Raw genomic sequence first — 17710 nt, forward strand, 5'->3', positions numbered from 1 at the left:
CCCTTTATATTCTACAAAAGGTGCTTTCATGTTGAGGTATTTATTAGTAATTATTCGCGTAACACAGCAGTGTCCTTCAAATCATAAATATCAAAACATCAGTCAACAACAGACAAAATAGTATAGTTCACCGCCCAAATGAAACTTAGGTTAATCTAAATGACTTAGTACATTGCTCTTGGCACCTCCCTGACTCTTCATGTTGCGTCTATGAAATACAAACACAACCTCAGGTTCAGTATCATTGGGTCAAAAATGTAGCTGAAGAAGTAGCAATACTTGCATTAGCAACCAGTCAGTAAGCCTATTTTGCATAATGCAGCTTCAATGGTATAGGAGTTTAACACTTGTTAGGATGAGAAGATTTAATTTATGTGGCTGCAGTCAAGCTGCACCGAGTAAAGGAGAGGGCTTCTTTAGAGCAAAGTAACTGAAACATGCTTTTATTTTTTTCTCTTCCTATCCATACAATCTGCTTCAATGTTCATTGATTGACCACTGATGAGCTTTATTGAGGTTTACAGCATAACCTCCCCCAAATACAAACACATACAGAGAGAGGGAGTAATAGAGAGCGAGCAAAAACAACCACCATCTGATCTCTTCTTCCAAATTTTGGGTGGGGTCCTTTTCGCTGCAGGATTGGAGTTGGAGGGGGTTGGTGTGGATGGGGGGTTGGGAGCCGTCAAGCAGCAGCTTAAACAAGGCAGAGCAGGGGTTGTTTGCCAGTCTGCCAATAAACTGTGCATGGGAATTTTGTGGAAACTTGAGAAAATCACACTTCACACATTACCAGCTGTACAACAAAGGAGTGGGACAGTGTGAAAACATAACATCCTAACATCCTGCACGGTCTGACCAATGCTCCACGCAACAGCATCTGCTTTCATCCAGAAATTGTCTCTTGGGAAAAATCTGACTCACACCATGGATCAAATAGTCTCACTCTTCTTGCCTGGCTGTTTTGCACTCAATAACCCATTTTTACAGATCAGGCTTCGTTTCACTGTACTTTTTTTCTTCCTCTTTTGAGTGATGCCATGCGTAGGCGTGCCCCCACCCTGCACCCTGTGAGGGTCACCAGCCATGGCTGCTGTTTATTCCACTGTCACTGTAGATCCATCAGAAGAGGATACCATGTCCAACAATGGATGCCCTAAGGGGCTGAACTGAAAATGGCTCAATGCTCATATCAATACATTGTTGTCAAGCCATTGTCAAGCCAGGATGCATTTAAGGACATCCTACCATGTTATGTTATGTTATGTTATGTTATGTTATGTTATGTTATGTTATGTTATGTTATGTTGTGTCGTGTCGTGTCATGTCATGTCATGTCATGTCATGTCATGTCACTTAAGTAATAGTAGAGCTCTATTTACAGCAAAATGTACATAAAAGTATCAAAAGTTAAATCACCCCTTATGCAGAGGGAAAGGCCCTTCTGCATAGTTTATTACATTTTTGCATTATTACTGTTGTCAGTAATACAATACTTGAAAGTATTGTGTTATGTGTAGATGCTGGTAATTTCAACTGTAACAATGTATTGTATTTTATAAGTTGACCACAAACAGGTTTTGTATGCAAAATCATAATCTGCAGTGTTACTGGTAGAAAGCTGTAATGTAAATGTAGTGAGGTAAAAAGATGAATATTTGTCTCTTAAATGTAGTAAAGTAGAAGTATTTAGTAGCCTCACATGATAGTCATGTGACTCATAACTGCACTACAGTATGTACAGTTACGCTTCACCACTGGTTATGTTATGTTATGTTATGTTATGTTATGTTATGTTATGTTATGTTATGTTATGTTATGTTATGATGTTTGCATGATACATGTTTAGACAAACAGAGAGTATCATTCTATGTAATAAGACACGATTTGTGAGTTCATTTAAATTTGCTAATCGGTTTCACTGACATGCATGTGTGACCATTGAATTTGTGAACCTGTTTGTTGCCTTGACAGTACACCTATCATCATCACAACGACTCCAGCAATTGGGTGGGTGCTATCACTCTATCTAGCAGCAGCTCCCAATCAGCTGAGCTGAGCGCTGAAAGCAGTCACATGTCAGATCTGGGTTTGTGTTTTTTCCCCTCCACGTGTCAAGATACACGAAGCAGAAGGCGGGACCAAAACAAACCATCTGATTGGTCCGCTGCATGTCACCAGCTTATGGTAGCGAGGAGGACTGTTCTCTTAAAGGGCCAGGCATAATATTTTTTCCCACCTCAACAACAATACAGCATCAGCTCAACATCTCATGCAGACACCAGTATAGATCTCCAGCAGTAGCAGCATATATAGGCTATATATGTATTTGTTTTAAATGATGGATACATTTAGCAAAAGAGGACATCAACTTATTTGCACCGGGGTAGTTGTAACTCAGTAAATTTATTAGTACATTAAGTACAAATTTAAGGTACTTGGATTTTAGTTGAGTATTTCCATATCTCACTTTAATATGCTAATTGGAATTCAGGAGGAAATATTGTACTTCTTACATGTCAGGTATAGTGAGGCCACTCCAAATTAAGATTTTTCATACAAAACATAAAATGAGCTGATATGATGCATTGTTATAGATTAAAATACCCAACATTAAATGTATTTAAAATTAGCACCACCTATAGTCAGCTTTTAACAGTAAAGTGCCACAAACACATGATCACAAAACAATCCAATGATACAATAAAATAGTGTGAGACTCACAGTAGTCATCTTTCTGCATTGAGTGAATGTTACTATTCATTTACTATTACTGAAGTAACATTACATGAATTCTACTGGTAAAGGAGGATTTTTACGGTGAAATATTACCAATTTTATTTAAGTAAATGACCTGAATCCTCCCTCGATCACGTCCTATTTGCTAAAATGCAAATGTAAGATGTTTTTTTTATAGAAATAGCTGCATTTTGATCCTTACTGTGTGCTGTATTTGCATAACAACTGTGTAGCTGACTCTGTTCCTTTCACGTTATTAAGGGGCGGATCCCAGGCATGAGGGCGGACCGTTTTGACACGGGGAAAAAAACAACCTCACTCCTCTCAGCAAACATCCATGAGTGGCTGTAATGCAAGGACGGATACAAGTAGCATCACCACAAACCGTAGGAAACAAGGTACCAGCAGGTTGTCAAGATACCACCGATCACAACGGAAAGCGCGTTTGCTGGCGGTGAGTGTAACGGTCGTCTTCCAAAAAATTTTAAATCTCAGTGCACCGTCGCGCGCTTTGGCTGTTTGTGGGAGTTTGTCAACAAATGTGCGGGGAGCTTGGTCATGCCCGGGCAGAGACTGGATGAGCGGACCTACCAGACTGGTCGCATATGGCAGAGAGCATTTATAATGCTTCTGTATTTCTGTCCTGTTCTTCGTATCAATGAGATTTTCGTCTTTAATTTCAACGGATGAAGTGAATAAGTGACAGGTTCATTTCATCACTTCCAGCGCGTGGATTCTCGACATCCCGGCAGATGTTTTCCCAGACTTTGAGACACATCGTCGGTTTGTAGTTTTTATCAGTACACAATATTACAACTGATTAGCACAGTTGAAGACCACAGTAAAATGGCGTGTCCTCTGTTTATTTTACGCATTAGTAGCTAATATCTGCTTCGAGTGAGTAAACATATCGGCTTCTGATCTCAGAGGTGTTTGTTTTGGGGAAGAGTTGTCAGGCGAAGTGAAGAGAAAGTGTCAGAGGATAATGGGAGCCAAGCGAGTAACAGTTATAAAACTGTCCGAAATATTTCTGCAATAGTACTGGTTTGTTTGTTGTCGCCATCACGAGTAAAAATGAGCCATTGCCCAGGTTCAAGTTGTATCGCCTCATTTTAAGCGTGAAAAAAGCTGTGAGAGAGAAAACGACTAAGTTTAAATTCTCAACTTTAGTTTAGGATGTTGTTATTGTTGAATAGCTTGTCAGCATCGTGTTTGGACACGTTTCTTCAGTAGAAGCCGCGAAGGCTGCCCGTTTGTGGATTTTGTGTCTACAGTGAAGAGCGGTCAGTCCTGGCGTGTTTACGCACTGAGCTGCCCAGGGCAGTGTCCTCCTGATGCGGATAAAGACACAGCACATCTCCGGTGGTCGTCCGGAGCCCACATATGATCAATTTGAAACAATCTAATTTAAATACCAGTAAGTTATTATTGTGTTTGTTCAGTTACAATAGTTCTATAACAAAAACATCATTCACTGTACAAATTTACCATTTAGCTGAATTGGCTCTTGTCCTTTTTCAGGGATTGGTACAGTAGGGTTCATGGCTTTATTGGAGCATGTCACTTGCACACTGATATCCACAGGACATGTATTGCTAGTTACATGAAGACAGTAGGTGAAATCGCAGCAGAGCTCACCTTGTGTGCACCCCCAGCCCGAGCTGTGGGTGGAGGGGAGCCTGGTGCACAGATGGTACAGCAGAGGGAGCCACTTTCTGCTCCAGCTCTCAGCCTCTGACCAGCACTGTGGTAGCTGCCAGGCCTCTCTGAAGCCCCAGGCAGTGTGTGTAAGTGTGTGCTGTCTTTCTGTCTGTCTCCCTGTCTATGTTTGTTTTTTTCTTGTGTCTGACACTATGGTAAACCCACCAGTCCTCTGTTGTCTGTCAGTGGAAATTCAAGACAGGGCTCACATTGTCATTGACACACAACACAAGTTCACATTTGATCTCAGTGAAACTTGCTGCACAGTTACAGAGATGCCCCTTCTGCTTGGATACCATTAATTAAGCACTGCTTAACTTGCCATGAGGAGAGGTTAATACAATCTCGGGCTGTGCTGAATTTTAGTAATGCACAATTACTTAGTGTTCACTGACAAAATGGACCAATTTCATTGCCCTGGAAATATTGGAGGCCAGAGGATGTGGGAGTCAATAATTAAATTTTGGTTTACCAATAAATATACAATCTGATTTAAAGACATACATATTACGTAAGTGACGTGGCCTGGCTAAACAGTGTTTTTCCACAGTTTCCTCCTTTGACTCCATATGATATGACATCATGCAAAGGGACAGTTTCACAAAGAGATATACAACCGGCTGCCTCACTCAGCAAACACAATACCAGTGTATCCAGTTTCAACTTTTTGCATTTGCCAGTCAACCCAGCCCATTTGTCTCCACTTGCACAACAAAAGGAAAAGACAGGCACCCTTGACAAAAAGATGAAACAGTAGTTCAGATTGTGGCATGTGGCCAACAAGGAAGAGAGTGTGAGTGTTTGCTCTCAGCAGGCACAGTTGAGGATGGAGTGAAACTCGTTATCTCCCTCATGAAACGGCTGCTGCGTACAGCACATGACAGTCTAGCCAGAACTTTGGTTTCACTGAGGTTTCACTCATGCACCACCTGCTGCTGAGTGTGTGTGTTGATAGAGTAGACAGGCAACTATCCAGTGTGTGTTTGAGAGACAGGAAACAGTGAGCATAGGTCTTAATGTTGAGCAGCAGAATTGTGCAGGAGGTACCTAATCCTCTGACTGTGCTCTGCCCTGTGGCACACTGTTAAGGTAATTCTGAAGGAAAAAAAAAGCATCTTCGTGTATCTTTTGGCACTCAATTACAATTTGGCACATAGTCAAGAACAGCTTGGCAAAATCAGCTGCAGGAGGGTGGCAAATCTGGCGTAGCATTTTTAGCCGCCCACTGGGTCCCCCTACACAGGGTGTTTCCATACGTGTGGCTCCTGTTGCTACTCATCGCTGTGTTAAAAAAAGAGATGATGGCTGTACATCTGGCCTCTTGTATGTTTCTTGCCTTTCTGTGCATATGGATTTACATTACTAGATCCATCTGTGCCTCTGAGATGATTCATCTCTGTTTGTTTTCAGTATTACCTCACACAACATAAGCCTCTTAGTGGGTATTATAATGACTAATGATTTCTTTCCATTTAATGTAAACAGGCTTAGATAATTTTCCATCTGCTAGAGGGCAGTTTCCACTAAAAACATAATGATATTTGGCATTTTTTGTTTGGTCTTTAAACAAATCACACCCAAATTATCTGCGAGTCAAAGATCATAAACACATAGGTATGAGTGAGGCACAGTATGTGCACTACCAAAACACTTTCAAACACACATACTTCATCTTTGTTATCTCAATCTAAAGTTTTTTATCTCATGTCCCCTTCTTCTCTCCAGGGAGTTTACCGCTGAGGCGTCGGATGGATGATGAGGAGGAGGACATGTCACAGCCCATCTCGCACCTCTGGGGAACGTCCTTTAGGGACGTCAAATACGAAGACCGAGCCACACCGATTGCAGCCGGACAGGCCCTTACTGCCGTCACCGCTGCTGTGCCCACGTCGCAAAGTCACAACAACAACAGCATCAGCGTCAACACGCTGCCCTGCAGCCTGCACTGGCAGCCTCGCATACCCTTTCACGGTAAGGAGGGATGAGATATTTTGAAGTGTTCTGAGCCTACAGATTGTGTATGCCACTGAATGATGCACACACAGTGTAACCTCACACTATTAGTCATTCTTTTTGTTTGGTGGGTTCCTCATTGGGAACTGTCCCCCAGTACCAAAATGAATATGTTAAGATTCTCAGAGAATGTATCTCTCTCTGATTTGATCATTTTCAGATGGTATGAGAGCAGGAGATTGTTGTTTCCTTTTTTTCTTGAGCTATTAGACAAACTAAATGCCACTTATTTATTCATTATTACTGTAAAGCAGACAAGCCTAGATTAATTTTCCTTGTAACTGAGAGATTCCGTTATAGTATAATATACATGCTAAGAACTTTAAAAATGCCATTCAAAGAAACTGTTTAATTTCTCTGTAGTAGTACATTTCTCATATTACATAATTATTTATGAATATGTCATAGTTAATTTGCTATATAATCCTCAAATTCCTGCCATTTTATTGTTTTATGTTTTAAATTCACAATTCTTCAAAAAATGAAAACAACAACAACATCAACAATAATTTCATGCATACATAAAGGTACATACCCACACTAATATGTCCATCTATTTTAATCCAATATTGTTTTCCCATGTCTAATCAAATCAGTGTGACATCACACTAATTGAATTGAATGAATGTTGAAGTAGAAGGTTGTTTGTTTGTTGACTCAGTGTCAGTGTGTGAGAGGTACATGTTGTTCTGGGTTTAAAATTATCAATACATAAGCACCACTGACTGGTATTACCCTTGTCATTCATTGTAATCTAACCACTAATGGATGTCATGAGCTTGGCTTGGTGCCATTTTTTCTCCCAAACACGGCCCAGGCCGCTCACTTTCTTAGACATATTACGTTCCTCTGTGAGGCATTCTGCACAAATGATAACACATAAAAACAATTGTTTTCCCTCCAAGTGGCATGACTGCAGAAGTGCATGCTAGAGGCAATGAGTAAACTCAGTGATACAGCCCACAGAAAGGCGGCAGTTCACTGAGGCTGTTGTTCATTTAATAAGGTGTTTGAGATTTCCGCCTACCAACACTCTCTCTCTTTCTTGTTTGTGGAATCTTCAGTTGTACTTTGAGTGTCTACCTTGTAATTTGTCCACGAGAAGATCTGAGGTAAATTAGATACTGTATATTTGACTAACCTGGCCAGACACAGCAGTGTTTGAGGCCATTAATAGATCATTTGTCTTATCTTAACCGTCTGCAGTGTGTTCACTGTCTGGTCTTAAGATCAAAAAGGAAAACATTAGTGCTTTTACTGAACTGAAATCTACTTATATCAAATACTGCTGATATCAGTGATGTCTCTTTGCCTTGTATTCATTTTGGCACTGCCAAGAACTACAACGTCTGAGCATTTTAAAGATCCGACAACAACACAAGTTTTAAGAAGCTTGATGTTTTCCTTTTAGGCAACGCTGGATTACGCTCACATTTCCCCGCTCAGTTTGAGCCTATGGAGGACCGGGGAGAGAGGCAGATTGAAGAGGAGGAGGAAGAGGGCAGAGGGGAGGAAGATGACAGGATGGCAGAGAGGCCCGAGGAGCAGGCAGGGGTGAGCGTCGAGGCGCAAATTGGCCGTAAACTTCGGGAGATTGGAGACAAGTTCCAACAGGATCATGTTGAACTGGTAAGCCTCACTCCCAAAGCCGTGAAGAGGAACCTTCAATGACATTACCATACATTACCTCAAACAACCATCTTTTAAGCTTGTATGCACTTTTAAGTGTCAAAGTGTAAACATCATGTACACAAGAGGACTTACATCGCTTCAAAGACAAAATGGATATTACCTAACCTATTAACTCATTTCTCTATTATCTGCATATCACAGATAAAAGGTAGCAAGGGACACTGGGTCTAATGTGCAACTAGGAGTCAGACTGTAATTTTAGACACTATATATTTTTCAGATAAAAAGTTTGTGTTTGTGTGTTACATGTGAACTATGTATGTGTGTCAGCTTTTACTTGATTAGAGACATGAATCAAAGCTACTTTGTGCCAATTTGTGGCTCACTCTTGGGAAGAAAGGCGCATTTTGCCATCTGGATTGGCCACCACCCCGCACTGGATAAAAATAGCCTGTGCAGTGATTCAACCACTTTTTTGGCCACACTGAAGGATAAATCCTAAATCACTAGTAAGGCATGATTTAGTAACATAGGAGACATAGGAGAATGTCTCAGGAGCAGATTTTCTCACTGTCAATATCCAGATATTAACTCATTGTGGTCAGGGTCATTTTTTTATTGTAAAACACTGAAACAGTACCTCAGTCTGGGTGGAGGGTTAGAGACTATGCTGCCAATTTTCTTTGTCACTGTAGCACTGATACCTTGTCATTACAGTCAGGAGGAAGAAAGAAAGAAAACAAAGGAGTGAAATTCATGCCATGTGTTTGAATTCTCCCAGTGTTTTTGGATAGAGCAGAAGCAACGACACTCAGCCTGTTTATGACCAGGACCCCTTTATTCCTTTGTCTTCACTTTTCAATTTAAAAGTTTAAAAGTCAGTTTGTTCCTTTACCTGAAAGTAGACAGACTTTTTTTCCCCCTCAAATGAATTCCTTATACTCAACATAGCACATGAAGCATGAAGCAATTTGGGACTTGTGAAGGCTTTAGGGATGATGAAGGGAATTGAGCGTGGAGGTTCACTGTTTGCAAGGCTCCCGAGGGAGTAGTTAAGCACGCATACCCTGTGTAGTTCATGATGTGCAGTTAATTGTGCATGTCAAGAAATAAAATCCACATGGAAACATGGCAGGAATTATGTCAGAATCTTACAGATATCCATAGACTTATACTATCTCAGCCATACCTGGATCACGACAAAGCCCACAACGTGTTTGGCATCACAGTGGGATTGATAACAGGTCAGATTGCAACTTGCATCAGTGTTTAAAAAGCACTTACTGGTCCGACTTAAGAATCCACATTGGTCACGTGATCATGGACTTAGTTAATAAGTACAAACACACTGGGAGGGGTATCAAGTTTCTTATCTGCTGCTGCGACTGTTTTGCCGAGGGGTCTGTGTTGACAACAAGGTGTGGTTGATAAGTTTTTAAAAACATGAAACTGTGGTCAACAGAGTCAACAAAAAAGAGAAAAAAGGAAGACAGAAATAAAGAGTGAGAGAAAGACATTAAAAAAAGGGATATATGGTTTGAGATTTTAGAAAGATTGAGGAAGAGCAGGTGGGATCGATGTGACTGTCACGAACAGGAGCGAGCAGCATGTCTGTGTCTGGGTAGACTTGGCCGGCTGTTTATATGCTTGTCTAAAAATAGAGTCTGACTCACACACTTATAGACGCAGCCAGTAACATGACGGCTACCCACAATACCTCAGTTGTCCCACTGACTGCCTCTGTGTGTGTGTCTTTGTGTGTGTTTTGGTTTGTGTGTGTAACTCTGTGACAGAGATAAGAGAGAATTTTTTCTTTTTTTTTCTTTTTTCTTTTTTTTTTTTTTTGCCCGCTGTCTGCGCTCGAGTTGGTTTTATCCTGCAGGATCTGATACTGCTGTTGTAGGAATATTCCAAAGGGAGAATAATCACAAGTGATCCTTCATGATATCCAATCACTTCTCTGTACGCTCTCTGCTGCTATTGTTAGACCGTTTCACTCGTTTCTCCAAGCAGAAGTTGCTGGTGTGGGCTAATGTGTGGGTTTTTGTTTATGTGGAGCACATTGTGTTTGTGGTTTGAGTCGTAAGCGTCAGTTTTGACTACCTTTGTGAGCAATAAAATGTTAATGCTTTATATCAGGGGGGGAAAAGTTAGCCCCTCCTAACATTAAGTGGAACAGCAAAAAATTCACATTGTCTGTTTTCATAATTGTTTAGGATGCATTCATCTAAAAACGGCAAACAAAACACAAGCCATTCTCCACTACCTACGCAAGTGAGAGTAGAAAGATGAGCCTCATGTGGAACAAACCAGGGTGCTGTTTAAATAAGCTCAGCAGTGTAGAATTAAGGTAATTAAGGACAATTAGGGTTACATTTAGTGGTGCTGGTTCAATTCAGTTCAGTCTGCTAGTTCTGCATCAAATAGCCTGTGGCAGACTCTGATTGCTAGGCTGGTAGAGACCTTGATGGAGAGAGCAGGAAGAGACAGAGAGAGAGAGAGAGAGATTGTAACAAGAATGCTTATGCAACAGGCTGCAATATCTCAGTGCAACTGTTCAGAAAGCCAGTGGGAGCTGTGTGGCATCAGAGATGAGGAGGGGGAGAGAGGAGATTGCAGGATGCAGCAGGAATCCCTTCATCTGTCTGTAGTCCACAAGGGCTACACACCCCAATAGAAAATGACAGACAAGGCAGCTCCATGGGTGGGAGAAATTTCAGTTTCCTTTGCTTTGTTTTGGTAATTACTCAGCTGACTTTGCTGCTACAAGAGAGCTGTGATGAAATAGGAAGCATGTCCTCTGAAAGCATTTCACTTTGAGCTTCTCGTTGAGAAGTCAACAGTGCAACATTTAATAAGGGACTGTCTCAAACGTGAGGGAGGAGGATAGAGTGATATTATTAAAATAAGTGGCAGCTCCTGTGGGTTAAACATGTCTTGTTTTACAGTTGTTAGCCTGGTCCTTTTCATTCTTTCATCAGCTTCTTGAGTCAAGGAAACATCTAAATGAGCAAGTACATTACATTTATGTTGTGTCTGGGCATGAGAGCCCCTGCACCGATACTGTAGATTCTGCCGAAGTTTCATGCAGGATATGCATGTGACAGACATGTTTGCTAGACACAGCCTAATGTTGTGGAAACATTCAGTCTTCTTGGTCATATCGTTTTAGCTCACAGGGTTTACCACAGTTCACAAGGCTTTACCTAAAAAACCTGTCATGACGAAATTAGACTTCGAATAGTGTTACTGATGAATGCCTGATGAGCATAGTGATTAACCTGTTTAAGTTTTGAACATCTAGCCCTGCTTGATGCTAATAACCCTTTTTTTTCTGTGTCCTTGTAGTTCATGAGGCACCAGAGACAAAACCTGCCTGCCTGGATGCGCCTTACGATGGCCCTGTTTGGCTTTCTGTTTCCAAGACAGGCTCTCGTCCCCCGCCTGAGAGGAGAGCAGAGATGAAGGGACTTCCTGCTGGCCCTTGCCTCGGCCCTTGTTTTCCCTCAGAAGAAACAAGGGACCAGACTTTTAGAGATGGCACTGTAAGATGGAACACGGGTTTGGATTTTGTTTTCTAATTGAAAATGAAGATGAGATGAAGAAAACACTGGTCACCGCTGGACGGAGACTGAATACAATTTTTTTTTCTTTTTTTTTTCTTTTGTCATTTTTTTCCCGCCTCTCCAAGAAGAAGCCATTGTGTTTGAAGAGATATTTTCGAAATATTTGTAAGATTACCTATTTTGTACAGTAAACTGCTCTTTTTATTTGGTAATTCAAGTCTTGAAGGACCTCCATCAGTCCAGGGAATGCCTTATTCTCTCCTGCCACAGTACTTACTCTTTTGCATCAAGGATATCATATGAAAGAGATACATTTTTAAGATTAGGCCACTTTTTTGGCGCAACACTGTGGACATGGACATTTCTGTGCTGAAGTTACTGACTTAAAACCTTGAGGACTCGAGGCACATTTCTAATTTATTCTCAGAAAAACAATAAGCCCTGTACTTACCTTTTACTGTTCCACACTGGCTAATTAGAAAATGGTTGTCCTGACATTGTGGCAGTGTTACACACTGGTGTTGCACTGTTGGTCAGTTTAGATACGTGTTTTATCAGCTTCCACTGTAGACCTAGGGACATTATGTCAACCTGTGTCTATTTCCTGGTGTCATCCATCAGCCTGTCCATCTCCAGTACCACTCATGTTATTAGAAGTGGCCTAACGACCCACTGTGTAGACTCAGATCTTGTTGATTGAAAGGATAAACGCATGTATACTTGAATTTAGGTGTACTGAAGATTTCAAGATCTGACATTGTTATTGTGATTACTCTTTCAATTTGTGATCATTTGTTTGTAGGAGTGTGTGCTTACTGTTTCCAAAATGTGCAGTAATTGTGAAACCAAATAAGCACAAAGTCAAACAAATCTCCTTTGTGAGATTACAATCAGGGAACTGGAAACAATCAGACAGCTGAAAGGCTTTGGATAAATTTCATCCTTTTCTAAAGCGTTTCAGGATTTCTTTCTCTGGCTGGATTGACAATCGCAATTTTGCCCTCTGCTGCATTGTGGGTCACCTGTGAGAGAGATGACATTTATCGACATTTTTAGGGGCGAGCAATATTCAAGCCAGTGGAAGGAAGAAAAATCTTAGGGATCAGCTGCATTTTGCAATCAAACTGACATCCATAGAAGGACTTTTCCCAAAATATGGCTGTGTTGTCAGTGAAATATGCCTCTTTACAAATATCGTTGTCACATACACATTTTGGGTTCAAGTTACAGATGCTTTTTCATTTTGTTTCACTCCAGGTGTAAATGTCTCAAGCACTGATTCAAACCTGATGTGCTAATACACATATGAGATATCCCAAGTTTAACCTCTTATTCAAGTGCTTTCTTTCACAAAACCGCCAGTTGTAAATCAAGCTTCACTGAGAACTTAGTAAAAACAGCTTCTGTACAGTTCAAAAACCGTTTCACGAACACACAGACACATCTGCCTATAGGAGAAAGTTTATACATCCTTGTGTGACAACTGCTACGTTAGCATTTTGCAATGACACAGCCACTGTTTCTCAATGTAAGGTTTATCAAGGAAAAAGTCTTTAAAGACTTTAAATAAGATGTTAAAAATTCCTCATTTGATGTATTATTTCAGTCTGTTGTAGATTCATGATATGAACTTTTGAAGACACTGATGGGTTTTTTTCTGCTTTATGTTTTCTTCAGGGAGTAGTTAATAACCATGTTAATTAACTGATGCTTATTATGAGATGTGTTCGCTAAAAATCTGCCGTTGAGTGCGGACCCCCATCCATGCTTTTAGCCGTTCATTGTTCAGGTGGTAGACGGCGCTGAACAAGACGTTTCATTTTACTTTTTACATTTTCCAAAGCATTTCCCTCAACATCAACATGGAAGTGTGTTACAGATTGTTTGGAGTTTTTTCTTCTTTAACTACGTGAGTAGCTGAACCAAAAGTTTGTTTCCTGCAAACACTGAACGCTGAGCCAATTCACACCAATTATGACGCACTCTCTGCTCTTCAGTCCAAAGCTTCATACTTGCACTCTCCTCTGTTCATTCAACGTCACGTTTAACTACTCCCTGTCCTTACTGAGAACATTTTGTTTAGTTTCTTTGAGATAATTTATTCTAATTTATTTTGTGTATATTTGCTCAGTGCTACTGTATAGATGCTATCTCAGTGTGTACAGTCCTTTTCTTCTCATTGTTGACGTGCATTCAGTTGTGTGTTTGATGCCAGTGTGTGGGGAGGTTGGACTAAAGCCATGTGCCTCGTGCGTTCTCACACGAATGCTGTGAGTCTTTACAAATCACGTGAACAACAGACAATCAAAATGTACAAAATGTGCCTTGTGAGTAACAGACCTGCCACACTATCATCATCATCAACACTTGGCATAATTATCCAAAGTCACTGGTCACAGCTGCTTGTTTCACTTGGGCTCTGTGAGATCAACGTACTCTGATACAGTAGGGTTGGCACACACAGTACAGCGTGTTTGTTGTGCCTTGATACAAAATAAAAATCAGTTTGATTCCTCACATCAGCTCACGAGGCACAGGCTCAACCTTTGACATCTCTCAGCACGGACGGCAAATTTCACCACGCAAATCCTTGTCAATATCAGAAACGTCTGTTTGCAGTCAATGTGCACTGTAAAAAAAAAAAGAAAAAAAAAAAAAAGAAACAATTTTTTAGCTGTATACTGTTTTTTGCGCCTCTCTCTTTCTACTCCTGTGCTGAACTTCCCCTCTAGATTCTTGAAACTTTTTAAGATCTGTAATATGCTGGATCGGCCCAGCGCGTCTGGGTTTTTGTGCTTTATTTTCTACAATCTAGTAGGGCTGTGGGTTTACATTTGAAGGAGGAATGAGCCACCATGGTGCCCAGTATTATTTGTATGTGAGATGGGTTGAACAGCCACTCAGTGAATGTGGTGTTGATCTGAGCCTGTCATTACTAGCCACTGTCGCAACCCTAACTCAAATGAAACATTTGTTATATGTTCAACCTTCAGTGTCTTTAATATCAAATTTCTTCGATCGGTTTTTTGAATATCCAAGAAAGAGTGCATCTTTACTGTCAAGTGCTGTGATTAGGTGTTTTTATACATAAGACATAAATTTGACACAGCTATTGTTGCTATCTTTATGAAAAGTTTTTAGCTAAATTTTTCCATACCTTTTTTGTAAGAAGACGGAGAAAGAACTACAACAACATGACTTTTTTGCTTTTCTATAATGGCTTTTTTTTCAATGTTGTGGCATTTTTAGTTTTGGATATTGCCAAGTCTGCTGTGTCACTCTCAGTTCAAGGGCTTTTTCAATATATGTAAATGGAGTAAAAATGCATGTCCAACATTCCTGAAAAAAAATAATCTGTATCTTAAAGGTTTGAATGTAATTTAATGGAGTGAAAACCACAATATCTCTTTTAATACATGAACTGAACAGTGGAACTGATTTCAGACTCCCGTGTGCCCTGTGCGCAGGGAGTTTGTATTGTCTTCACATTGCTTTCTTTACGTTCAGAGTGGTCTCAAGGATTTCACATTCATGTGTCGTATGAAGTGAGACCCAGTCCAGATGTAGCAGTTTTTTGTTAAAGCATTGGCTGTGTTATCTTTGGGACTGCTCTGTGTCGGTTGCACAGTTTTCAAACAGCGCAAGACATGGAGCGATGGAGGGACTGGAGGAGGACCGGGGATGTTTGTTCTTTTTTCTAGTGCAATATGCTGTACATAAGAGCTTGGCTCTCGAAATCTTACAATTTCTCTTAATTTCTTTTGTTGTTAAATGGGTACATTGCTGTTTTTTTTTTCATTAAAACTTTATGGACAATTGACATGGCTTGTGAATCATTTCTAGTCTATTAACAGTAAAACATAAAAGATCATTTTTTTAAGCACATACACAGTTTTACTCTCAAGTAACTCGCATGTAAATCATATTGGCAGTCCATTTAATTCCTTTCTAATCCACATAAACTGTATTAACTATGAAGCATATTTAGTGTGTTTGTCAGACTGCTTGTTATTTGGAAGAAAATGTCGCCTGCAACTGACACATGGCCTTTCCCAATACTGTTGTTGACTGGTTTTCAACTAGCCGGTCTATTCATTTAAAACCCACCCTCATTTAAAACGAGCCAGGACTAATTATGTGTTTGAGCATGTAAACATCATATTCTAGCCTCAGAAAAACTAGAGAGCTCCAGACACTCTGCCATGGTAACTCAAGTTACATTGAAGTTTTTCAATGTCAATACTCATGATGAGAAATTAATTCAGAGTGCAGAGTGAAGGGCAGCCAAAGACTAAACACTCTGTTGTTGAGGTAACTGGGTCATTACAGAAACAACAGATTAGCAGGATGTGAAAGAGTCAAAGACACCTGCACCATCACGCACAATCAGACACCTGGGTCATGTATACAGGGAGGTGAATAAACAAGGTTTCTCATTGTTCCACAAAGATGTCACGTCCCAAATGTGATCAAAACTGGGATCAGACTTAAAATTGGGATACTAAAGTGAATGTGAATGTAAGTCAATGAAGCAGTAAAAATGAAAGTAAATAGTTCTCACCTATTGTCCTAATGTAATCTGAATTACTTTTAATAAACAGCCAATAAAAATCACATCTGGCTTTTTTAATTCCCAAAGAGTCAGATCACTGAATAAAACCCTCTTCTTTGACTCGACACCAGGGGTTCAGCCTCACTCATAGTTCCTAAAAAATTAATTTAGCATGAACAAAAGAGGCATTTCACAAGCCCCAGAGGCAACAATGGAGCTCAGCACTATTTTTTTTCTTTTTTTTTTTTTTTTACATGGGGAGATGCAACCTAACATAAACTGTGATTCACTCTTCTGTCACTGCTTCTCTAAAGCGATCTCCCCCAGGCAGCTGTATTGTGTAGACAGGGGCAGCAAGGAAGGTTAGAGGAGTGTAAGCATAGGTGTGTGGGGTTAGGGAGTGTAAAAACACATGGCCTCAGGAAAGTGGAGAATTCATGTTTTCAGAGAAGGCCTGACCTGAGCCTCATCAAGATATTAACACACTGCAGTGTGTTGTGCTGCAGGGCAAGCTGATACGAGTTGATATTATAACGTGTTGAAAGCAGTTACAACTGTCACCTTTGGGGCATTTGTCTGTGTTTTGTGTGTACTACTCGCACGGATAGTACATGGTTGTTTTTGCTTTTGTAAACAGTGTGTTAAAGTAAGTGAGAGTCGGTGTATGTTCAAGCACGCTCAACACAAAACGCTTGCAGACAGGCCGCCTGCCCTTAATTTGCACAGAACAAGTTGTCTGAGAACATCAGGAGACAAATGACTAATTTTGGATTGTCAAGTTACTTCAAAGAATAATGGCATATTGTTCGTATTCCCAGAAGTCACAGTACACCACATTGAACAAGGACCCACTGAGATGGTTTTCACTCTCATTTCTAATTACAGAATAATTATGTGAAACATTTTTATTTTGCCTGAGCAGTAAATAAAGCAGGGCTTATTCAAAAACATGTCAGTTTTTGTTGTTGTTGTTGTTTTTGTTGTTGTTTTTCTGTGTGGTCTTGGCAAAACTTCACTGTGAAAATTGCAAGCAGACCAGTAAACACGGAGTTAGTTGTGCACAAAACTTGAGTTATTTTAAACCTCATAATGGTTAAATATGGTGGCCCTGAGGGTCCAAACACAACATCATTTCACAAAGCACAACAACATTTCAGATTATTGAAAAGGTGGGACAATACTTCTTGGTTGTGATTGGACAGTACCCAAGTCCCTGGCGACAAAGGTTCAAGGTCACAAAGGCATTCATACAAAGTCATTCTCAATATGCTTTCACCATATCATGACATTAAAATGTCAGGTCAAGAATTGGGACGGCTACTTTTCAAAAAGTGGCGCCTGCAGCTGATGTCATCCAAGGTCGTGAGATGTCGAGGGCCTATCCAGCACAAACTGTAGTTGGCAATCACACAACACTGAAAGACACAATGCACACTTGACTTGTCAAGGTGTAACTTTTTCAATAAAGCCAGGCCAGTTACCCATCTGAGGGATTTCCATCTAGCTG

At 40.4% G+C, this 17710-nt stretch overlaps 1 protein-coding gene across 1 annotated transcript; it reads left to right on the top strand.

Moving 5' to 3' along the window:
• The first annotated feature begins 3086 nt into the window (after positions 1–3086).
• Positions 3087–15460, top strand: LOC111216434 (bcl-2-modifying factor-like). The gene is made up of 4 exons (XM_022737962.1): positions 3087–3193; positions 6166–6411; positions 7865–8082; positions 11434–15460. Exons 2-4 carry the CDS (start codon positions 6189–6191, stop codon positions 11548–11550), a joined length of 558 nt encoding a protein of 185 aa, XP_022593683.1. The 5' UTR covers positions 3087–3193; positions 6166–6188; the 3' UTR covers positions 11551–15460.
• The last annotated feature ends 2250 nt before the right edge of the window (positions 15461–17710 follow it).

Source organism: Seriola dumerili, unplaced genomic scaffold, assembly GCF_002260705.1.
Source record: "Seriola dumerili isolate Sdu_G_001 unplaced genomic scaffold, Sdu_1.0 BDQW01000025.1, whole genome shotgun sequence".
Taxonomy (NCBI): Eukaryota; Metazoa; Chordata; class Actinopteri; order Carangiformes; family Carangidae; genus Seriola; species Seriola dumerili.